The 25718-nt window shown below is 41.2% G+C and overlaps 1 protein-coding gene across 5 annotated transcripts; it reads left to right on the forward strand.

Annotated features, from left to right (window-relative positions):
• The first annotated feature begins 1041 nt into the window (after positions 1 to 1041).
• Positions 1042 to 25052, forward strand: LOC149305244 (ribonuclease H2 subunit B-like). Of its 5 annotated transcripts, none has more exons than XR_016271788.1 (11): positions 1042 to 1170; positions 2915 to 2986; positions 4934 to 5041; positions 9851 to 9927; positions 10852 to 10969; positions 11533 to 11597; positions 14515 to 14620; positions 15323 to 15404; positions 16585 to 16627; positions 20376 to 20590; positions 22233 to 22317. XR_016271788.1 is itself a non-coding variant. In XM_089477929.1 (11 exons), exons 1-11 carry the CDS (start codon positions 1089 to 1091, stop codon positions 22338 to 22340), a joined length of 942 nt encoding a protein of 313 aa, XP_089334055.1. In that variant the 5' UTR covers positions 1042 to 1088; the 3' UTR covers positions 22341 to 22718. The 5 variants fall into 5 exon arrangements, 3 of the variants coding, with proteins under 3 accessions (XP_089334055.1, XP_089334056.1, XP_089334058.1); XR_016271787.1 differs by having other exon boundaries at positions 20376 to 20594; positions 22233 to 22316; XM_089477929.1 differs by lacking the exon at positions 20376 to 20590 and adding an exon at positions 20234 to 20314 and having other exon boundaries at positions 22233 to 22718.
• The last annotated feature ends 666 nt before the right edge of the window (positions 25053 to 25718 follow it).

The following is a 25718-nucleotide window of genomic DNA, read 5'->3' on the forward strand; positions in this document are numbered from 1 at the left end:
TCGTGGCTGGTGAAGGAATCTGCCCTGCACTGGAAGCGCTCTCTGCCAGGACAGAGATCTCCCTTTGACTGCCTCCTCCTCCTCCAGTGATGTCTGATTCCCAAGAGCTGCGCGGGAAATTTGACTTTTCCGCCCAGATTGTCCACATAGGCTGTATCCACACTGCAGGAATAATCCAGTTTGACACCACTTTAACTGCCATGGCTCATTGCTATGGAATTCTGGGAATTGTAGTTTTGTAAAGACACTTTGCCGTCTCTGTCAGAGAGCTCTGGTGCCACCACAACCAACTACAATTCCCAGAACTCCACTGCACTGAGCCATTGGCTGTTAAAGTGGTGCTAAACTGGATTATTTCTGAAGTGCGGATACATCCATAAGAACAAAGGCTGGGAGACTCACTGGTTCCTTATAATATAAACAACAACAACAAAAGTTTAATTCTATATTCACTGGGAATAATAGTTTGTTGTGGCCCCAGAGCTCTCTGACTTAGGTCCAAAACACACTGCAGAAATAACCCACTTTGACACCACTTTAACTGCCCTGGCTCAATGCTAGGGAATTCTGGGGTCTGTAGTTTCTTGTGGCACCCTCTTGTCAGAGAAGGCTCAGAAAACTACAGATCCCAGAATCCCATAGCACTGAGGGACAGAAGTTAAAGCGGTGTCAAAATAGGCTATTTTAATGCAGTTCGGCTGCAGCCTCTAGGGGCTCTTGGACCTTGGTCCAAGACACACTGCAGAAATAACCCAGTTTGAGACCGCTTTAACTGCTCTGGCTCAATGCTAGGGAAATGTTTAGTATCTGGAGTTTTGGTGAGACATTTTGAGCCTTCTCTGTCAGAACAAACTACATTTCCCAGGATCCCCTAGCACTGAGCCAGGGCAGTTAAAGCGGTCTCAAACTGGATTATTTCTCCAGTGTGGATGCACCCAAAACTGAAGCCACAGAGCACCACAAGGGGCCACCATTGCTCCAAAGCAAATCTTAGCGGAGGCGGAGCAAGGGAGGGTTTAACACTTTGGCGCCTGGGAAGAAGAAGAAGAAGAAGGGGCGGCCTCTGCTGTGAGGCCAGACCGAGGAAGATGCCGAGGGAGCGGCGCCTGCCGTCTCAAGGCCCCTCCGAGGCCGGGGAGGAAGGCGGCCAGTGGGTGATGGTGGTCCCTGGTAAGGAGGAGGCCGCTTGGGGCTGGAGGGAGGGAGGGAAGGAAAGACTCTTCCTAGATTACAGTGCTGCTGTTCCACTATAATTGTTCTGGCTGCCTCCCGTTGCATTGTGGGATTTGTAGTCCAGTGAGGCCTAAGAGCCCTCTGGCTGAGGATTCTAAGTGCCTCCTCCTTAAACTTCAAATCCCACAATGCAACAGGAGGCAGCCAGAGCAGTCGAAGTGGAAGAGCAGCACTATAATAAGAGCGTAGTGTGGTAAGCTCTGGATGCCTCCTGTTGCATTCTGGGTTTTGTAGTTCAAGGGGAGGCAGAATTCTCAGCCAGAGAGTTCTTAGGCCTCACTGAACTACAAACCCCAGAATGCAACAGGAGACACCCAGAGCAGGAAAAGTGGAATAGCAGCACTATAAGGAGATTACTGCACTACACTCTATGGACTATGATGACTTTGAAGCCCAGGGTTCAAACCTCTGCTTAGCCATGGAAACCCACTGGGTGACCTTGGGCAAGTCACACTCTCTCAGCCTCAGAGGGAGGCAAAGGCAAACTTCTTCTGAACAAATCTTGCCAAGAAAACCCTATTACAGATTCCCCTTACAGTCACCATAAATTGGAAATGACTTGAAGAGACACAACCACAACAAAAATGAATGGAGTGATAGCCTGCAATTTTGTGTATAAGGTCTGCCATGTGTCATTTTTGACTGAAGATACAGTTATGCTTGTCAATGTGTTGTGACCAACAATGATGGAGGTTTAATACTTAATCTCTGTAGCTGAAGTAGCACATTAATAATGGAGGAATGAGGAAGGAATGGGGAAGTGTTTTGTCAGATCTAGCCCTGATTGTGCGGTTATGAAAACATTTCTAGACCTGTAATTAAGTACTCTAGGGATGAGACTTGTTTGTGAAGGCAGAAATGGAAGTGAAAGTCACTTCTTGAACACTTCTCTGTCTGAACATTGTTCTTAATTGAGCATGTTTTCAGGCCCTTTATTCAAAAGGTTGCCATAAGTCAAGGCTGACTTGACAGCAGTTAACAACAAAGTCAAGATTTAAGTAAGTTTCACTGATTAAATAAGACTACTCTAATTGCCAATAAGCCTCAAAGATATTCCCTGGAATGTTTTACCAAAATCCCCAGAATTTCCCAATATTTATTATTATTATTATTATTATTATTATTCAGCCAGAATCCCCAGAAATTGGCAACACTGCTTCTTACTCCTCCTCTTCTAATTTCTGCAGGTGGGCAAATACAAGTTGAGTCTCCCTTACCCAAAATGCCAGGGACCAGTATTTTGGATTTTGGAGTTCTTTGGATTTGTGGAATTATTTGTACTGTGTATAATAATGAGATACCTAAGAGATGCGGCCAAAGTCTAAACATGAAATTCATTTGTATACACCTTATTATACACATAGCCTGAAGGCAATTTTATGCACAATATTTTTTAATAATTTTGCGCATGAACGGTCAGAAAGCAAACGTGTCACAATTTCAGCCACACCAAGTGGACAATTTTGCATTTTGGAATAGTTGCTGGGAGTTGTAGTCCATCAACATATGAAGTGACATGATTCCCAGCCCAGTTTTTAACAGAAGGGTTCATTTGGAAGCAAATCTGATTCCCCATAAGTGACTAGGCAAGCCTAATCTCTATTTATAATCATTGTTTTTAAAATACAATATTTAAAAAGTATGTAGGATGTCTCTCACATTAGAATTTAAAATTTTTCAGCATCAGTGACTGATCTCCCAAAGAAGCCAAGCTCTGGGCCTCTGTTTACAAGACTGCGTAATCCAAACACAGGCAAGTCGAAAATCATAACATACAATATGTTACATTCCTCCATCTAATTCCTAATTTTTAATCTGCAAAGGTTTAAAGAAAGAAGAATGCTTGTTTAAAGATTTAAGTCTTTTCCTTTTTCATTTTTTAAAACCTTGTAAATTCTGTCTCTATATTGCAAATTATATTCTCCTGTGTTTTACTAGAGATTCTGGGTAGCTGGGCCAACCTGCAAGTTGTTGTTACCTGAGCAAATAAAAATACTTCAGTTCAGTATTGTATGTCTTCTGGGAAGTAGCCTACCTTCAGGTAAAGTTAAAGTGGTAGTTTTGTGAAACATTTAGCCCTCCCTGCCAGAGTTCTGGTACCCCACCAAACTACAAATCCTAAAATTCTGTAACATCGAGCCATGGAAGTTAAAGTGGTATTAAACTGCTTTATTTCTGCAGTGTTGCAGCAGGCTCAGTGATTCACACAGCTACAAAACTATTCCATGTCAGCCATGTGGACCAAATATATCTATGCAACTGCGTGTTAACATTAGCGTAGTCTCTGCTGGTATTCCTTAACCTCTTCTGCTACAGCTGGTTTTATGTCCCTAGAGAGCAAACAGATAGGTAGACAATTGCCTTATGTGTCTTCAAGTGTCACAAGACAGTGAGATCCTCCATCTTCCATTCTTTTGGAAACAGAACATGACTACCCATGTCATGGGTACCCCATGATATGGAGTGGAATTGAAAGGCTGAATATTTTTAAACGTCATTGGTCATTTATTTTAAATTAATTTTGACTCAACAGCAGGGTTTGAAAAATACCTTCTTTTGCTATATCCTATAGGCTCATTTCAGGTAATGAAGTAAATGTTTTCTGGGGCATTACTTCTGTAAAAGAAAATTTGGCACCAGAGGCAGAAATAATATGGAAAGAGTAGGGATAGGTTCCTAAACCACAAGAAAGAAGAGTAGTTCAACATGTTTCTCATTGTGGGAGGAAGGTGGGATATAAATCCTGGAAATAAATAAATAAAATAAACATGTTTCAGTATATTTGTTCTTCAGAGCTAATAGTGTGGACATGTGAAAAGAACAACAGGATCAGATAAGTCTTGCATCAGTAAACAGAAGCTTTTTGAACTCTCCAGAGACCTGTCTAGAGGCTTCTTCCAAAGTGCATTCAGGGATTTTTTTCTTTCATCTCCAGTTTTCATATAATTTCTATTTTGGTGGCCAAACTTACAAATCTATGCTTCTTTAACATATCTGGGGTAGCTGGTGAGGCAGGCTTTTCTTCTTTCCCCTTTTTTCAGTCTTGCTATTGCTGCATGCTCAGTAAGGGATTCTGGCAACGGTTGCTGTTTAACTTGCCTGTTGTAGGAAGGCAAATACTGCTACAAGAGGATCAGCTAAAACAGAATCCCATTTTTCCCAGCTCAAGCTTTATTACATTATTTATTGCAAACTAACAACAAAGCTTGTGTTTCTGCAGCTTTCCTACACCATCCTCCCAGTGCCAGTGGTGCTAAAAACCTCCACCTAAACAGAGGATGAGAAGGGAAAATGGAGCTAGGCTGGCATAAAAAGACTTTGTAAAAGGATCTTCTTTCTCAGAGGCTTTGTTAACTGAGGTGTGCCCATACATGCCGACATATAATTAATATAAACTGTGGTTTACAAATCCTATGAAATCCAGTGATTTCATTGTTACTAGCCCTTCTTTGCACATTGCAAACTGTGGTGCCAAACATCATGTCAACTCATGTCAAAACTCAGGCAGCAAATCAAGGTTTGATTTGAGGCCCGAATTGAGACCCAACCACTTCCCACTGCTTTTCCTTTTGTGTAAACATTGTCTAAACATCCAAATATAGATGTTCTTTTGAAAGATGGCTTGGTTTTTCTGATTGGAAGGAAGCAGCGAAAGCTTTATAATTCCAAAACATGATCTTTGTTCTGGTTTCCCTAACAGGGCAGGGAGCTCTGTACTTGTTTGGTGGTGATGCTCGACAGCTGTTTGAATTGAAAGCCTTTCATGAAGAGTACCGGTCGTGGTTTATAGGTCAGGCTGTTCAGCATGGTAAGTAAAGTGCCACGCTCTTAATTTGGCTCTATCTTCAACTGCTCTTCAGCTGCATTTTCTTCATCACTTTACATCAACAGAAATTTCTGAGCTGCTGCACTTTAGTTTGTGTGGGGAGCACATATATCTTATCCGTAAGATTCAGAATCCATTCTACGGTAAATCCTGGGTTGTCTGCCCCCTAATCCTATGGGGGCCAGGGGGAAGAGATCATCACTGTTATTTTCCATAAGAGATTTCTTATCCATTTCCCCCAAAGTTTTCTTCAACCCAGTGGCAGCTGGCACTTGACATCAGTGGAGCAGTGAATCTACTCTGGGTTTTACAGTCAGACCTCTGTATCCACCAATTCCAAAAAGCAAAACTTGATTTTGCCACTTTGTACATGGGAATCCCATTTTATGACACCATTGTATTTAATGGGACTTGAGCATCCACAAACTTTAGTATCCATGGCCTGTCCTGGAACCAGACCCTAGAGATACCAAGGGCCCACTGTACTCTGCACTTCAAAGGAGCTAATTCAGGGCAGCAGACCTTGGGGAAATAGGGTTCAGAACCTTGTATAACTTTTTTGAAATGTTGATGAAAAACTAGAGCAGATTTACAGCTTTCCTGACATGGAAGCCACCAGCTGTGACTACTTCAAGTACCTTCCATGCGGCAGACATTGGAATGAATCCATATTAAGTTAATAAAGCTTATTTATAATAGGACTTCACCATGGCTAGGTTTTCACATTGATTTCAGCGGAACTCTATGTGCTTCTAACCTGTTTTTATTTTTTATTATTTTTATTTTTTATTTTTGGGAATGGTAGTTCTCTGAGTTTAATTCATTCCACATTTTCTTGAATGTTATGGGAAAATCATAGAATCATAAGTGTTGGAAGAGACCACAAGGGCCATCCAGTCTAACCCTCTATCAGGAAGGAAGACACAATCAAAGCTCTCTCAACAACCACTGTTTAAAAACCTCCAAAGAAGGAGACTCCACCACTCTCAGAGGCAGCATGTGCCATTGTTGAACAGCACTTACTGTTAGGAAGTTCTTCCTGATGTTTAAGTGAAATCTCTTTTGTTGAGCAAAATCTCAGGCAGGTGGTTGTGTTGCCAAGTGGACTGCTCAGTGGGCCTCTGTCTCTCTTGGCAGCACTTTCGAGAGACACATTTGTTCCATTCAAATATTCTAATCCCCACACACATAAGAGGATTACCCTCCTTTATTAATGCTTCTGTTCATATAAGAACTGCACCTGAACCAGAAATGAAAATTCAGAAACCATTGAGAAAATGAGAATACCCCAGTTGTTGCATAATTTGAGGATATTATGCCTTATTTCCTGGCTCTTGTGAAGTATTGTTATTGTCCATTGCTTGGCAGACCTGGCTTCCTGGCAGCTACTCACAGTTCAGAGACACTGGAGTGTGGCGTATGGGAATGTATAAAACCCAGGGTGTCAATCTGAGGAGGAGGCTCAGAGACAAACGGTTTTCAGTTAAGATCAGGTCTAGTTGGTATTGCTACTGAGAATGAGAGAATAGGGAACAGATTATTTAAAAGATTGCAATTGATGTTAATGTAACCACACTAAGCTTGAAGATAAGATATTTATTGTCTTAATATTATTTAATAAAGTCACTGTTCATTTTTTACAGCTTATCTTTCTGTCTTAGCGATTTATATAAACTATTAACAAAGCCAAGCACACTGAACTGGTTTGTGGGACATGGGACCCTGGCCCATATACACTTCAAAATAGTATTAATAAGGTAAATGCTGGGCAAGTGTCAGTGACTAGGGGCCTTCTGTGAATGGGAGATAAAGGTAACTTAAGGTTTGAGAGGAGGTCCCGTCACAATGGGCAAAAGTGATCTCCTTTGTCTTCAAGAACTAACTTTTCTCATTTGGTTAACACGCATAGCATGGGATTGGGAGCCCATAATCTTGTCTGCGAGCCATTGTAATGTTCATTGCTAAATTGAAAGTTAATAACTGAGGCCCAGTACATACTTCCCCAAAAATCCGGGCTGGAGGGGTCTGGTTTTCCTGTGGAGGGACACCACAGCAGTCAAACTGTGCGGTGTCCCTCCGCCCCAAAAAGAACCCAGAAAAACCGGGTTCTTCTCAGGATGCTGCACGCATGTCATGAGTGCACCATTGGCGCATTCATGACATAAGCGACACACAGCGACGTCTATATGCTGTGCGTCACTTACGTCATGATGGCGGCCCCCGTATGGATGGAAAGCCACCATGACGCCGGTGCCCGCACATCCTAGGGTTCCAGAGTGTGTGGTTGCTGCACATTCCAGAACCCTAGAATTGGCCGGAGGATGGCACTTCCTGCCCGTCTGTACTGGGCTTGAGGATGATGTGGTAGAGTCTCCTTCTTAGTAGGTCTTTAAGCAGAGGCTGGATGGCCATCTGTCAGGGATACTTTGATTGTAAGTTCCTGCATGGCAGGAAGGTTGTACTGGATAGCCCTGGAGGTCTCTTCCAACTCTATAATTCTGTGATACTATAATCAATATTCAGTCTTGATGATACATCTGTTGATGCCCTCACCGGTATTTGGAATACCGGACTTTCTAGGGCTATACACAGGATCGCTCCCAAGCGCCCTCTCAGGCCCGCTTCCAAACGCAAGCCCTGGTATACGGAAGATCTCCGGGCAAGGAAGCGAGCTCTGCGACGGCTAGAGTACCGTTGGCGGAAACACCTTCGCTTAGACGATAAGACTCTCCTAGACCAACTGTTACAGGACTATGGAGAGGCAATACGAGCAACAAAGAACTCGTTCTATGGTGCTCGTATTGCGTCCGCTGAGTCGCGTCCAGCAGAGTTGTTCAGGGTGGTTAGGGAGCTAACTCAGCTCCCTCCCGCCCTGAACCAGATCCTTGAACCTTCTAAGGCCTGCTGCGACTTGTTTAACGACTTTTTTGCGGATAAAACTTCTCGCATAAGCGAAAGTCTGAACGCCGACATTAGTGCAGAACCTAGGGTAGAAGTGTCCAGAGCCTCCGTGAACAATGTTAAACTGGATCACTTTGAGTCGGTGAGTACCGAGGATGTGGACAAGATCCTCGGAAGTGTTCGGAAAACAACCTGCTCTCTTGATCCCTGTCCCTCGTGATTAGCAGCCCAGGGGGGACCGGTGGTAACATCATTGTTACGCCGGATAATTAATTCATCTTTGAGGGATGGGCTATTTCCATCGGATCTTAAATTGGCCATTGTAAAACCGATCCTAAAAAAGCCCTCCCTCGACCCCCTGGTACATAATAATTATCGGCCTGTTTCGCTGCTCCCATTTTTGGGAAAGGTGATCGAGAGGGCGGTTGCTATCCAGCTTCAGGCGGTCTTGGATGAAACGGATTATCTGGACCCATTTCAAACTGGCTTCCGGGCGGGTTACGGGGTTGAGACAGCCATGGTCGCCTTGGTCGATGATCTCCGTCTGGGCATCGACAGGGGAAGCGTGTCCCTGCTGGTGCTCTTGGACATCTCAGCGGCTTTCGATACCATAGACCATGGTATCCTTCTGGGGCGCCTGGCAGAGGTGGGAATCGGGGGCACTGCGCTCCAGTGGTTCCGTTCCTACCTCTCCGGGAGGTCCCAGATGGTGCAGCTGGGAGACGTGTGTTCCGACGAGAGGCCCCTTAAAACGGGGGTCCCTCTAGGAGCCATTCTGTCTCCCATGCTATTTAACATTTACATGAAACCGCTGGGAGAGATCATCCGGAGACATGGGGCGCGGGGTTATCAGTACGCTGATGACACCCAAATTATTTTCTCTATGTCTCCGACTGATGCAGTGACTGGGGATGGCGTCTCTCCTCTCGTGGCCTGTCTAGAGTCAGTAATGGGCTGGATGAGGGAAAACCGACTCAAGCTGAATCCAGAGAAAACGGAGGTACTCGTGATAGGTTCTCCTGGTCCAGGAATGGCGGTGGTTCCACCTGTCCTGAACGGGGTCACGCTCCCTGTGAAGGACTCCGTGCGCAGTCTGGGGGTGCTTCTTGACTCGTCGCTTCACCTGACAGCTCAGGTGAATGCGACGGTCAAGAACACCTGTCATCAGCTTCGGCTGATTCGCCAGCTGCGCCCATACCTGGCCCAGAGGGACCTAGAAACGGTTGTACATGCTCTGGTAACTTCGAGATTGGATTTCTGCAACGTACTCTACATGGGGCAACCCTTATACCAAACTCGGAAGCTGCAAATGGTGCAGAACATGGCAGCCCGGCTGGTCACTGGTGCTCCCAGGACCAGCCATATAACACCGGTTTTAAAAGATCTCCATTGGCTGCCCATTCGCTTCCGAGCTCAATATAAGGTGTTGGTAATTACCTATAAAGCCCTAAATGGCTTGGGCCCAGGATACCTAAAGGACCGCCTCTCCCCGTACATTCCGCCTCGCACCCTCAGAACGTCTGGGCAGCAGCTACTGAAGGTGCCGGGGGCTAGGTTGGCCTCCACTACTCGGAGGACGTTCTCCATAGCTGCCCCAGCCCTTTGGAACGCGCTGCCCACAGAGCTCCGCTCGTCTCCTACCCTGGCCCAATTTAGGAAGGATCTTAAAACCTTCCTATTCCAACAGGCATTCCCCGAATAAATATCCTGTGGGCCTCCCTCCTCTTCCGTGGCCAAGAGGTTGGGCTATGGGATTTTTGTTTGTTGTTTGATTTTAATTTTGTAACTGTGTATCTTGTATATTTTAAACTGTTGTGAGCCGCCCTGATCGTAGGAAGGGCGGCATATAAATAAAAATTTTATTTATTATTATTATTATTTTGCCTTCAGATGGACGTCTGTTCTTTGCTACACCGATGGATCCATTATTTCTTGTGTTACTGTACCTTATCAAGGCAGAGAAAGAGGTAGGTAACTAGGATGTTGAAAGAAATATGGCATTATTCCCCCCATAAGTATGATTACTGCTCAGAGGTCAATCTCTTTGTTTCATGCTTGATGTAGGCCACACATTTTCATTATAGCTGAAAAATTTACTTCTTTCAAGGCTGTTCTGAAATATCTGTGACTGAGCTGGAATTTTTAACCCAGGCTGAGTGCAGCTCTCCTTGTAGAGGGCATTGGTTAAAATTAGGGGTGCCGACCAATCTGCTCTGAACTGATGGTTGTCCATAGAGATACGCCAAACAGAAACCAAGAATGACAGAAAATCACTTGTTGGTTTCATTTTTGGCTATTTTTTGCTTTTTGAGGTTTGTGCATTTGCGGGATTGAAAATTTGCTCTCATTTTTAATGGGAAGATCTGAGATGTTGAGGAATATTCTGAGGTGTCTTTGGCCTGCAGATCAATAACTGGGACCTCATGTACCTTGAGGAGCATTTGTGTGTGTGTGTGTGTTTATCTCACAATGAGATTTTATGGCAGTCTAGCAATTATCATACTTCCACACACATACTCTAGTATTCCAGGATGCTTAAGACTGAGAAAACTTACTAAACTGATGCTATAGTTTGAAACTCAGTCCTGAAAAAGTGGGGGTTCTTCAGTAAGTCTTTATGCCAAATTCTGTGTTTGTGCCTTATGTTTATGCACATTGTTCAATAGAATTTTAATACAACTAAACTTTAAAAAACTTTGATAGACTTTGTTTAATAAATCTGAAATTGCTGTTAATGGCTTACTTGATACTATTTAATTTGTTAGCAGGGTTTTCACCAACCAATAAAACAATGCTTTTTCTGACAATCTTAGTTTAAAAATTTTCTGTTTTGTAAACAGTTCTTTGAATCACTTTGATTTTCCATTGTTTGCTTTTTCCCTTCACTCCAGCATGGGAAGTTTCAGCCACTGGATCAAATTTTGGTAGATGAAGAATTTCCTTCCTGTGCAATGTTGCTACAATGCACAAGTGTCTCACAGTCCCTTCACCATATAGTAGAAGAAAAAGGTAAAATATCTGGGAAGTAAATGGAAAAAGTAGCACTAAATGCAGATTTGCACACCTGTGTTATCTGGTTTTTTTCAGCCAGATGGGCCTTACAAATTATTCAAAGAATTTTTTAAAAAGGGTACCATAACCCCAGTGGGCCACATGAAGCCACAAGGAGTTCTTTAAAGACTAACTGCTGAAGATACATGTGGCAGGTTAAATTTGGTCTTTGCTTCTGCCAGCAGGAGCATTTCTTGAATGAAATTCCATTCATGATGTTCTAGCTGGCCAGAAAAGGCAATGGAAGAGCTATTTTTCAAATTCCCACTGCACCGTTTCCTGTGTTGTTAAGGAGTGTTATTCAAGCTCTTGAGTAGATGTGGAAGCAGGCATTGGGGGCTGTAGAGGAGATAAGCAAAAACGAGCACCTCCCTTGTTCCATCACAGAGAAATGTGTGTGTGAATAACCTTGGCAGTCGCCTGATATTAGATGCTGATGTTACATCTCCATTCTAATATTTTATTTAATGGCCTGCAAATACAACTAAATGTAACATAACTTCTCTTTTTTTCAATGTCAGGAATCAGTGGTGAGAAATTTTACAAATTTAGTGAGGAGAAAACACTGAAGTGGCTAGAGAAGAAGGTACTGTATCTTTCTCTTCAGTTTGACTTTGAACACTCAAGCATTTTTGCTAAAGGGTATATCCATACTGAAGAATTAAAGACGTTTGACATGATTTAAGTGCCATGCCTCTGTCCTACAGAATCCTAGAATTTGTAATTTGGTGAGGTATTCAGCCTGGTCTGTCAGAGAGCTCTGGCTCCTCATCAAATTACAAATCCCAGGATTCTTTAGGCTAGAATCATGGCAGTTAAAGTGGTATCAAACTGCTTTAATTCTGCAGCGTGGATACACCCATAGTGCTGCATGCTAAGTGCTATATGAGGCAATTTTCCCAGCCTGACATGCTCTAGCTGTTTTGGGCTAAGCTCCCATCAGCCCTAGCCAACATGGCCAGAGATAAGTGATTATGGGAGTTGAGAGCAACAAAGGGGAATGCTGTAGGTTCAATGTTATGTTGCACTGAACTAGACAAGGCATGTAGCCAAAACCGAAAAATATGACAGCCGACTTAAATCCTGGGCTGAGAGAGGAAAGATATCAGTTAAATAAATAATAAAAATGAATATAAAATAAACCAAATTAATAAATACTGCAGATCACTTAGAAACATCCCTATATACGTGTGGCTTGATTTAGTGGGTATACAAGGCACAAAGAATGCTATAAAAATTGCAGTAGTAACCAATATTGGATTGGTCTACAGTCATTATGCCATTGGCATAGGAGGAGATGGAGGTGGCGGTACAGCAGAGATGTAGCAGCCACAGGTTTGGGGATGATGGGGAATGGAAGCAAAAACTACCTCCATGAAAAGATAAAGCTGACCTGCTAGCTTCCATTAGTGCAGTGGTTCCCAACCTGTGGGTCGGGACCCCTTTGGGGGTCGAATGACACTTTCATGGGGGTCCCATAAGACAATTGGAAAACACCTATTTAATTACAGTTATGAAGTAGCAACAAAATAATTTCATGGGTTTGGGTCACCACAACATGAAGAACTGAGAGGGAGCCATCAGGCAGACCAGCAACATCAGGGACTGTCTGAAGGAAGAGGCCCCTCCCTCCTCAACTGCCATCTCGGCCTCAGAGGGAGCCATCAGGCAGACCCAGCAACATCAGGGACTGTCTGAAGGAAGAGGCCCCTCCCTCCTCAACTGTCATCTCGGCCTCAGAGGGAGCCATCAGGCAGACCCAGCAACATCAGGGACTGTCTGAAGGAAGAGGCCCCTCCCTCCTCAACTGTCATCTCGGCCTCAGAGGGAGCCATCAGGCAGACCCAGCAACATCAGGGACTGTCTGAAGGAAGAGGCCCCTCCCTCCTCAACTGTCATCTCGGCCTCAGAGGGAGCGATCAGGCAGACCCAGCAACATCAGGGACTGCCTGAAGGAAGAGGCCCCTCCCTCCTCAACTGTCATCTTGGCCTCAGAGGGAGCCATCGGGCGGACCCAGCGTCATCGGGGACTGCCTGGGGGGGGGCCTCCCTCCTCGGCTGTCATCTCGGCCTCGGAGGGAGCCATCAGGCGGACCCAGCGGCATCGGGGGCTGCCTGATGGAGGGGGCCCCTCCCTCCTCGGCTGTCGTCTCGGCCTCGGAGGGAGCGGTTGGGCAGACCCGGCAGCATCGGGGACTGTCTGGGGGAGGGGGCCCCTCCCTCCTCGGCTGTCATCTCGGCCTCAGAGGGAGCGATCAGGCAGACCCAGCAACATCAGGGACTGTCTGAAGGAAGAGGCCCCTCCCTCCTCAACTGTCATCTTGGCCTCAGAGGGAGCGATCGGGCAGACCCAGCAACATCGGGGACTGCCTGAAGGACAAGACTTCTCCCTCCTTTGTCACCTTGCATTTTGTATTGCATTAAGATTTTTACTGTACACCGCTATGATCATTGCGGAATAGCGGTCTATAAATAAAACATATTATTATTATTATTATTAACTGTATTAAAGGGTCACGGCATTAAGAAGGTTGGGAACCACTGCACTAGTGGTACTTGCTATCCTCTGCAGTCATACACCCCACTCAAAAACTAATTTATGGCAGTGTAAAACATCACCAGCAGAAGTGCAGTGAATATATATACTGCAGTTGCTTTTTATTGCTGTTAGGATGGGATTATTATTTTTTTGCACTAAAAATCTGTAGAAGGTTCACTACTATGCCAAGGGCTTTGTCTCCAATAGCATCTTCTTGGTTGCATAATAGTAGATGTTTTATAGAATCCAAAAATGTTTTAAATGTTAAAAGACATGAAGAGAAGTGAGGACCTGGATAGAACAGATTTAGAATCCTTGAGGGGAGGAGAAATCATTCATAGGCTATCAAAATGTTCCTCATGTATCATTAGGATCTCTACCAAACTCACTAGTTTTCATAGATACCATTTGCATAGTTATGTGCTTTACTCCACTATCAAGAAGGTTTGGCATTTGTCAGATTCTAATGTCATGTATAATTTTCTTGCTACTCTAAGAAATATGCACAGTTCTTGAGGAAAAACTTGTTTTGTGCCAGATACTATTATAAGTTTTAACAGTTTTCTCCCTGTTTTCAATGTGATTGCTGTATAAATGTAATAGAGTCAAAAGGGAAGAAAATGTTGTGTAAGATCACTAAATTTTATCAACGATTTACTAAAATTTTAACTACAGGAACAGAAGGTTCCTTGCTATGAACACAATCGTTCAGGCTCTTTTCTTAACAGTAAAGTTTAAATGAACAGAAATGTTGTAAGATTATAGTTTTGTTCTTACACATTCCACATTTTTTTCACAGAGGGTTCAAGCAAAGGTGAGAGTTTGCATCCCTTATCAGTATGACAGAGATTTATGTTAACTATTATAAATAGGTATTGCATTTCAGTTCATAGCTTAAAACTTTGGTTGTGGTGATATCCTATCAATGAACTACAACAGTAATACAAGATTTCTTACTAACCAGGTTGACCAGACTGTGAAAGTATTAAAAGAACACGATGTTCACGTAGGTGCAAGAGTGCAGTCTGCTACATTTATCAGTGGTAAACAGATGACTGATGCCACAGAAGGTAGGGGAATTAAATTAGCTTTGGAAGTAATCTGCAGAGTAAAATATAAAAATTGGCATTATGGTTATTAAAGTTGTGTTCCATCTTGTATCATTTTAGTATTTTCTGACCAAGAATATTAAACGCAGTTCAGTTTAATGCATGGTTACTCAGAACACACCCATGTACTTTGTTTACAAGTAGAGTCATGTTTTTGAAAAGCATGATTCCACTTGTAAATAAAGCACACAGGGAGTGCATACATTGTTGTAAAGAAAAAGCTGTTGGCTTCGTTGCTGTCACCTGTTGCTGTCACCTGTTATTCTCCACATAACAAAAACAAAACACACCCAATGTTTTACCTTTAAAGAAGCCATATTTTCTTTAAAACAAGGTGCCCGTTCTCTGTGTGCCTTGTTTATGGATAGATTTGCACATCTGAGAGCCTCTCAGAAATCCTGGACTGCTTGTAAAAAAGGTGCATGGAAAGGTTCAACTTACTGTGTACTTAAGCACTAAAGAAATCTCATCCCTTAAACGTAAAACATTTTGGCTCTGGCTCACTTTTAAGGGAGATTGGCAATATCACCACAATCTGGGAGGAGAAACCTCTGATTAAGAGAGGGAGAAATTGGACTGATACATCTAGAATAGCATTGAGTTGGTGATGGCTGCTGTTTGAGAAAGGTTTGAATAATATATGGTATTTATTTCATTTTTCAGAGGACTATATTCGCTATGCCCATGGCTTAATATCAGAATATATCACTGAAGAGCTGAGTGCTGCATTAGCTAAATACTTACGGTGAGTGTTTAAAAAAATATACAGTGAGCCCTCTACATCCATGGATTCCTTACGCATGGATTCAACATTCCATGGCTATATATATATATATATATATATATATATATATATATACACATACACATATATATATATTCCAAAAAGCAGACTTTCTTTTGCAATTTTATGTAATGGACACCATTTTACTACACCATTGTATGGAACCAAATCACAGTATACCAGGGGCCTACTGTACTAGCTATCTGATCTGAAAGAGAGTTTCCCTGACATCGACATGATGAAAGATAATAGGATGGACTGAGATAAAAGGTACACTTAACATCTTGGAAGATGAATTCTTCCCTCCCTCCACCCCTGCTGGCTCCCCCAGCCCCTCCCAGTTTTGCTTGAGGATTTAGGAGATCCTGCTGAAATGGATGCCTTGTTCAGGAGTGCACTGATTGGGAATGCTATAAAACAAGAGTGGAAACTGAGTGTGAGGAAGGATCCCATGAAGCTAGGCACAGGCTATTTCTGCAAGTAGAGCTTCCACTTGTAGGCATTGCCTCTGCCAGGTTCTGCCCAATTTTTGTTAGATCAAGCTCTGATTCCCATGCATTTGCTCTCAGTCTTTCTATTATTTGGGGGGAAAGCTCAATCTTTTTTGCTCTTCTTGAAGGCTTAATATAATGTGGTGATGCAGCCTCAAAGTGACACCAAAAGAGCTTATGAAATCATAATGTCCATTCTTTATATAATGTGTTGGAAAAGCAGCATGTTGAGAGCGTTATGTGTTGCCTTGTTAGTGGGTGGGTAACTTAATTTGGATGGTTAAAGAAATTGGTGCTTTTTGAGGCGAAGTGGCTTACAGGCAATGCACCCATTTATATGCACTGTAGTTTGTTATGTCATATTATCGCTTTTGGTTTGTTGTAAGTGCTGATATGCTGCACCTTGCTAAGTATTGTCCATTAATTCTGGAGGATCCCCCAGCCTTTCAGAGCAGCATCTCAAGGGACATGAAGGCTTCTGGAAGAAAAAGGAATTGGTGAACATAGCTCTTCCCCATCTGTTCTGCATGTAGGAGCTCTGGATTCAATACTGATTAAGCATTTTTAGTTAGGTGTTTCTTAGAGTTTGACTGCCTGAACATTTTTTCTTTCTTTTTGCATATAATTTTTTTAAAAAATTTACCTTTCAGGCTTCCACAAATTTCATCTCCTCCAGCAGAACCAGCCTCAAAGGTAAGGAGCCAAGTGATAGTAATGGTTGTATATGCTGCTGGATAGTTTCATGCAACCCTAGCACTCAACAGAGGGTGCTAAAACACGTTGAGGTAGAACTGCAAAATCATTAGGGAGGGAAAGCAATCAACTCTCAAAATACTTTTGTCCTTAATAACAAATAAAAGTGGCTTTCTTTCCCCCAATATCAACTTGAAGGAATGAATTGTCATAGAGGTTTATCACACGGGAGGAATTTCTCTTAATTTCGAATGAAAAGAAAGTGGGGCTAGAACGCATTCACGTGAATTCACTAGTTCAGAGAATTTACGTGAATTCGAATTGCATACGAACTGACTTCCCACTGTCCGAAAATAGCTTGCCATTGCCCAAAATTGCACGTGGCAGTCTATCACGCAATAAAGTGAAACCCCATGATTGCATTCGGACTGACTTCCCATTGCCCGAATTTGTGTGTGGTAGTCTATCACGCAATAATGTTAAACCCCATGATTGCGTTCAGATTGCCATTGGATTATACTTCCAATTTCCCTTGTCTGATAACGTCCACAGTGTTTGAAAGTACTGAAGCAGAAGGTGTGAGTGTTTTTTTTTTAATGTGGAAGTAAAGTTTAAAAATTGAAGACTACCTTGCTACCATACGTTGCTTCAACTCCCTGTAGTCCAGTTCTTTGAAGAACATGTGAGGGATGATTTGAAACTTTCAAATGTCACATTTCGGAGTAAAGGACGAATTAAGGCCTGTAACAAGAAGGAATGGAGTTAAAGTGCTGGTGATGGACCAAACTGAGATTGAATGATGCTGCGACACTAATTGTCGGCCACTTTCATGCATCTGGTTTAAAGTGGACACATGTCTACAACTTCCAACTGTGGGAAGCTAATTCAGTCCATCTTTAGGATGCTCAAGGGAGAAAGAGGAACAGAAGGCAGTGGATAATATGAGCTGCTTGTGCTGTTCTTACTACCAACTTAACAGTGCAGTTGGTGTGTGCAGTTTCGTATAATAGATCATTAAAGGAATCTTTATGGTGATGTGAAGGAAGTCTGACTCTTTCTTCTCCCACAACCATATTCCTTGCTTGATACTCCTGTGTCTCTGGAGGAGGGTAGCATTTAGCTTGCTTATCTCCAGTGGAATTGCCGATGCACCCATTTCCAAAGGCCAGAATGGTGTCATAATAACCCAAGTGCCACTGCTGTTCTTGAAGAGGAATGCTTCATCATTCCATTCTATCATGGGTGATTGTGCAGAATGTCCAAATGAGGACTCCTCCCTCCACTCACAGCAGATCACACAGCATTGCTCATATCCAGACTCCCCAGGTTCTGAGATACGCTACCTCCGTATATGACTTTCAACATAATGGGCTAATGCTACTTGAAGTGATCATCTGTGGACCAGTGCCAGTCTGTGAGCTGTTGGCTCTTAGTCTGTGATGACTTCCAAGAAAGAAAGAAAAATTGATGCCAGTCTCTGCCACACTGGGAGAAAAACCTTACTGTTCCCTGACATCAGATATCTTAAAAAGCTTTGGACTACATTGTTTAATACCCAGAAACAGCAAATAGTGCCCTTTTCATCATCCACTTTGTATTTCCCTTTTGAATCCAATACAGAAAGGCAGAACATTTTTTCTACTGATGGCCAAGAGACTCTACTTTCACATACAGGGACTAGTTGTCCTGCATTGGATTAAGTACTGTGTCATCTTTTTCTGCCATACTCTCTGGCATAATTTTCCAGTTCCCTATCATTATTTTTGCAAACTTGATATTTCAGTAGCATGGGTGCATGAATGTTCCCATCAGATATGGTTGCATAACTATTTGTAGCAATGGTTAAATGTGTTATTTTTATCGTTCAAAGTATCCTTTGCCAATATCTTCTGATAGGAAATTTTATTCTTCAAAAGAACTTTGGAAGGGTTTTCTGTTATTAACATACTGTAACCTGATGGATTAGAACAGGCTACAAATTGACAGAATTAATTAGAAAGTTCATTCTCCTGGTTTTGTACAAAATATCAGGAAATGTGAACTGAAACCTTCTGAAAAAGTTCTAGCATAACGGAATTAAAGTTTCTAGATTCTCTTGAATTTCATATAGCTCCAAGAAGAGATGAGAAATGTCCATGTATTAAAGTTTTTAACTAAAGACTTGTTTTCAGAGCTTCGAACACAGATCAGATTCCCAACTAGTCTTCTGAGAGTGGCCATCTGCATTGGAGCATTATCCTATAAGTTGAAAAATATACCCTAAGAGGACAGTGGCATTAGGCAAGAATCTTTCTGAACTCCTTCTTGTGTGTTCATCAGGCAGTTACATTTATGCATTGAAAACAGAGTTGAACAACTTTGACAACAAAATAATGGACAACAGGCACACCCCAAAACCTTCTGCTGAACTTTGTACCCAATGCCCATAGCCATTTCATAGTGTAGCATCACCAGAACAGAAACCTTGTTTTCAAGGAGACTTCTGCTACCAGGAGAGTTCTGGGAGTGCAGTTATTTATTTGGTTATTTAATTTATATTCTGCCTGTCTCCTGAATGGGACTCAAGGCGGTTCACAACATGAATTGAAACAAGGTACATTGATTAAAAATTAGTGATATTTTTTTAAAAAATTAAATAAGCTACTATATTAAAACATCATTCTTTAATACAATATGAGAGTTCCATCGTCTGGGAACAATGACCAAGAAGACTCTCCCACATCCTCACTAAACGTCCATGTAAAAGTGGTGACACTGAGCAAAAGCTCTGTCCCAAGGCTCTTAAAACTTCAGCAGGCTCATATGGGGTTTTGATTATCACTTTTCATTAGCCTTTAAAACATGTTGCATGCTCCCACCATGTCTTGTTTTAAGGCAAAAACACAACTTATTGTGGTGCTATGTCACCAAATTTCATTCAGCAAAAATGGCCAGTGGAGGCACGTGTGACCTGCATGTTGGCTGTTCCCTGGAATTTCAGCATGTTCCAAATTAAAGTAAGACAAGTTCTAGTTTAATTGCACAAGTTGAATTTCCCTTATCCAAAATGCTTGGGACCAGAGGTGTTTTGGATTTGGGTTTTTCATTTTATTTTGGAATACCTGTATTTGCTCATATGTACATAATGAGATATCTTGGAGAAGGGATTCAAATCTAAACACAAAATTCATCTATGTACCATATATACCTTCTACATAGCCTGGAGGTAATTTTATACAATATTTTAAATAATTTTGTATGTGAAAGAATATCTGTGTACACTGGACCATCTAAAAGCAAAGGTGCCACCATCTCAGCCACCCATGAAAAAAGTTTGGGTTTTTGGAATATTTCACATTTTGGCATTCTGGATAAGGGAGACTCAACCTCTAGAAATATGTCAGCCTAAAATGCAAACATCTCTGCCCCCTTTTCAATATTTTTTTCATTTTCTGGCATTAACTTGACTATTTAACTACAGGGGTTGAAACGCACCATGTCACTTCACATGTCTTTATTACTTCTTTCATACCGACTTCCTCTGAGTTGGAAGGTTTTTGGCTGAAATTCAGTGTGGGCAAAACTACAATGTGATTTATGGAGCAAATCATCACTCTAACATTACAGAAAAGGAAATTGTCAGACGCACCCGTGGAGGCAGAGGAAGATTATACTAAGTTTAATACAAGTGACCTAAAAAACAAAAAGGTAAGTGACTTTTTTTTCCTTCCTACCTAACTTTTTGGCTAAGAGTCTGATGTTGTTCTAGGATGCTTCTCTAATGAGGAAAAGATTTGTTGCTAGCTGCCTTCGAGTCAGCTTCGACTTATGGCGACCTTATGAATGAAAGACCTCCAAGTCAGCCTGTCATCAATATCCCTGCTCAGGCCATAGGGATTTTAAGCAATTTCAGTATCTTTTCGAGGAGTAAAATTCCATTTTCATAGGACATCACATAGCAAAACAAGTAGTCAAATATCTTTGGTAGGTATGTATATATCTTATTAAAGAGAGGTTTGAGTTTCATGAAACTGCTTTGGTGGTCACTGCTGGAACATTAAGTGCATGATATCTACTGTTTGTAATTATTTTTAACTGATGAGTTTTGCCATGAATTGTCATGTAGCATTAATATGTGCTTATCTGCCATTCAGTCACTTTGCAGGTTTCTTTTACATTGTCTTATAGTTCAAAATCATGCCACATACTGATTGTGTGGGAGCCAGCATGGTGTAGTGGTTTTGAGTGTTGGACTGTGACTCTGGAAACAGGGTTCAAATCCTTGTCTAGTCATGGAAGCCCACTGGATGATGTCGAGCAAGTCACATACCCTCAGCCTCAGAAAACAGTGTGATAGGGTCATCTTAGAGGTGCCATAAGTCAGAAGTGACTTTAAAGGCTCACAACAATAATTGTAAGAGTACCACAGTTAAATGAAAGTTTTAAGAATTGTGTGTTCCAGTATTAAACTTCATGCAATAAGTTCCTTTTAGTTTACTCCCAAATAAGAGTGTTGTGATGATGCTGAGTCAGTTCAGGGTTGGGCAGTTCATGAAAACATCACTACCAGTACCTGCCTGGTATAAAACAGAGGTGAGGAAAATACAGGCCATGGGCATTGTGTGGTTCTCAGCACCTTTTTGTGCTCCCCCTAAATACCACACCTCCCCTCCCATTTAAGTGTATGTGCAAAATTCACCCCAAAATGTTATCTGGAGCAGAAGCATGACTCAAAGTACTCTCTGAAAATCCCCCAAAATTGGCCCCAAACTCCAGAAGACAATACTAGAAGCAGATTTTCTGTCCTGTCACTTCTGGGACTGGATTTTGCCTGGTTTAGGGGCTAAAATAGGAAATGTTGCTCATTGCTGATATCTGGGGCATGTTCTGACTCTTACTGCATTCCTCCTTCCTGGTACTCAGGAGGCAGAGCTGAAAGTTTTCCCTGTACATGGCTATATTCTGATGTTTTCTTTCCTACACAGAAAATATTTGTAGCTTTTAAATTCCCAAGTACACATTATCTGCTCTAACTAAATATATAAATGTAAGTGAAGGTTGCAATACGTAAGTATTAACAGTTTGGTGCAAATGGCTGTGATAATACAAAAACAATTGAGAATGGCTTGATTTGTAGCATGACAGAAATATAAAGGCAACCATCAACCAAATACCTGGCCAGCCATTTCAAGTCAGCATAGAACATTTATACACCAGTCCCATTTCATGGCCCCAAGTGTCTCCAAGTGTGTGGCTTCTCCAGTTAGTTAGCTTGCTCTTTCTTTCTTTCTTTCTTTCTTTCTTTCTTTCTTTCTTTCTTTCCTGACTGTGCAGTGATTCATATTATGACTCTGAGCCTTTTTGTTTGAACACTGTTGCTTTGTGGCTGAAAGAATATGACTTCGCTCAGTAGGTTTTCATAGCTATGTGCAGATTCACATCCTGGCCTCCTAAAATCCCTGTCCAATACTAAAACCACTACGCTATGCTCATTCATGTGTGTGTGTGTATGCATGCATGCATGAATGTATGTATGTGTATATTGATATGTGTGTGTGCGCAATATGTCTATAAAACAACATGAACACTGAATCCCCTAACTTTTTCCTTTCTCGTTTTCTTTTAGGCAAACAGTAAGATGTCATCTGCTCAAAAAGCTCTAGCAAAAGTTGACAAAAGTGGCATGAAAGCTATTTCTTCTTTCTTTAGTTCAAAAAATAAAGCTACAAAATGAGATTAAGATTTGGTACAATAATTGGTCATGAATTTCCTTGTTAAAAACCAACTTTTTTATACCTTCCACCCCAGTGTCCAGATAAGTGTTTTGGTCAACTTATAATTAGGGCTTATCAAAATAATTGTCGTTTGGTTCCCATGTTTGCCTTAGACTCTCCAGGTTCATGAAGTGATATTGTATCCAAATAGATAGCTGTATAGAGCCAACTAAAAAGGAGAAATGGATCATGTAAGCTATTGATGCTCTTAATATTGTATAAAAGTGAAGTTAAGAGCAACTTTCTATAGACCACAGTGGGAAAAGAACTGATTTGGGTCATTTACTATTCCAGATACTCCAGGCAACATGCTTGTTTTATTTGCTTTGTTATTACGTCATAATATAATGCAATACAATAAATGTATTTCTAAAACAGCTGCTTGTGTTTCTTGTCTTTTTGATTGATAGAGGTGAGGGGAATGCAATATGTTTCTTCCTCTGTCTTTCCTTCTTAATATTGAAAACAGATTTGGAATTTCTCTTTGTGGTACCTCTGATTCTCCAGGTTCATGAAGTGATATTATATCCAAATAAGATAGCTGCATTTTACTGCATGGTCAACCCAGCTACCCCTGAATATGTTTCCTATAGCCAAATGTGTTTCCCCTATATATGCCTTGAGTGATGCTTACTTGAAGAATTTAGTGGTTCCTGTTGCAAATAAGACATTTTTGTGTGATTAAAAAGGGGGCTGCTTGTTTCAGATATAAGTGTTTCCTTTTTAATCTGAGACAGAAAGAGCAGGGCAGTCATATCGGATCCAAGATTCTTGATATACAGAAGACTTTCTTCAACTTTGTGCCTTCAAGATGTGCTTGATGGCAAATCCTATTATCATCTCTAGCCACCATGACAGAAGAGATCGACAACACATCTGGAGGGTCTCAATATGGGATGAAATGATGTGCCTGTCTGCTATCTTAAGTTACAAAGAGCTCCTCATTATACAGAATAGAAAACTAGTTTCAGCAAGGGTATATCTTAAAGCAAATGGTTCTTCAGATGGTGATTGTGTAAAAAGGGGAGGTTGGATGGCTTTGCAGACTGTTAATAACCAGGTGTGTGTGTGTATGTCACAGTTTGCTAAAGGGTGAACAGTTTTTGTAGCCCCACCGCCAACTGACACATTATATAGCAGGGTACCATTTATAAGACTCTCATCAGCCTGAAGGGATCAAACGCTTGTGCTGTAATAAATTCCCCAGGAAAGATGGAAAACCCATCAGGAGTCGGGAATAGTGCCCTTGCCGTGGATAAATTATCCCACCCATTCTTGTGAAATAAACTACGTTACATTAGTTCAGTGGTTCTCAAATGGTAGGGTCGGACCCCCGGGGAGGGATGAGAGTTGGTCAAGGGGCATGTGAAACTTGGAGACTCCTCCTCTCCCCAAACTTTTTACACATGTGTTGAGTTAAATACTGAATTCATTTAAATAAAACTGTTCCAATTTGAACAATGGTATTTCCTTATAAGTATAAAATAGGAATATACATGAATGTGCTAATGAAAATACACACTCTAAATAAAATATTTTTACTCATATATTACATCGGGGGGGGGGGGGGCACAACAGCTACATATAAAGGGGGGGGGGGGTCCCAAGGTATAAAATTTGAGTGCCACTGTATTAGTTGGATAATGATATTTATAGATGTGCTCCTTTTTCTCTCTCTCACTAGATGTCAGTACGTCACCAAAGGAAGAGATGAAGGGGATAAAATGAAATTTGGATGCCTTAGTTTAACATGGAATATCAGCACTGTTTTAAAGAAGTGTGACTTATACTGTAAGAATCTATTATCCAGGTGAGAATAGGTGAGGAATAAGGTCATCTTTTTGACACTTTGCAGAATTGTGGCAGCTTGAAGTGCTAGTCTTTTCAGTTACTTAATCTTTTTATTACTCTTTGTTCTGCAGTTTTGACTTGATTTAGCTTGCCACCTGTCATACTTATCTAAGTGGTGTTGTATAATCTGAAATTGTGTGTGTGTGTGTTTAAAAATGTAGCATTTGGGGATGTGGGAGGAAAAGTAATGGCAGAAATTATATAGGAATTTTCTTCAGTAAACGTAGCTCTGTGGCTGCCATCCGCATGGGGCAGAAGATGACCAAAGAAAGGACCTTTTCACTGATGACTCCCTGGTTGGAGAATACTCTGCCCAGCTTTTTAGCACTAAGTAAATATACTTTAATAACTGGGGCATTTAATTGATGACAGGTTTTAATCTGGTGTTGCTTGCTGTTCCGTTACACTTATATCATCTGTGTCTTTCAGACTTTTAAAAAATATTAAATGTTTACACTTGTTTGAAAGATGGGGGTGACATTTTAAAAAATAAATTACAGTATCCAGTGACTATCAGAGATTCCTCTCCACTGGATTTCTCTGCACCATGTATGTGTGCTTGTCTCTCATAGATTGCACAAAATCCCTGTCTTCTTTCAAAACATGTGTTTTATTGTGAGGGACATAACTGCAGTTTCCCGCAGCATTTGATTTACAATAGTATCTGTGGAAAATGGGTTTCTCTCATGGCTGTATATTTTCCCTCTGTGTCCAGCAGAGTCCAATACTGAGCCATATTTCTGTCAAAATCAACAGCCTTTACAGCTTTGGAATTTGTTGATGTCAATTCAGAAATTTATTAGTTAACATTGATTATATTTGTGAACATCATGCGATTTTATATTAATTGTTAATGATGTATTGTTGACATGATAGTTTTAAACTTTAAAAAATAAATTCTATTTTAAATAAAATATAGGGTAGAATTATATTAAGTTTGCTGTTTGGGGTTTTTTAAAAGTAAGTAATATGTATTTTAAGTGTTTCAATGTTAATATTTGAAAAGTCGTGTCTTAACTGGATGTATGATATAATACTTTTTAAACTTTTATACTCTATATTGTTCTGTTTTAATTAGATTGTAAGCCTGAGGGCAGAGAACCGTCTTATTAAAAATAATGGTTGTAAGCCACTCTGAGAGCCTTTAGGGCTGAAGGGCGAGGTATAAATACCGTAAATAATAATAATAATAATAATGTAAGCTGCTTTAAATCCATTTGGGAGAAAAGCAAGATATAAATCCAATAAATGCATAGATAAATAATTACAATTATGAAAAATAACCAAAATTGGCACCAAGGATTTCAAATTACTTTTTAAATTTAAACCACTATTTGAAACAATAGCTTGTTTTGAAATTAAAATACAGTGGTACCCCGGGATACGAATTCACCGCGTTACGAAATTTCCGGGGTACGAAAAAGTTACATTGGAAAAAACTGTTCCGGGTTACGAAGGATTTTTCGGGTTACGAAATTAATTTCGGC

This window comes from Sceloporus occidentalis, unplaced genomic scaffold (genome assembly GCF_023333645.1).
Source record: "Sceloporus occidentalis isolate IW3139 unplaced genomic scaffold, rSceOcc1.0.p SCAF_12, whole genome shotgun sequence".
Taxonomy (NCBI): domain Eukaryota; kingdom Metazoa; phylum Chordata; class Lepidosauria; order Squamata; family Phrynosomatidae; genus Sceloporus; species Sceloporus occidentalis.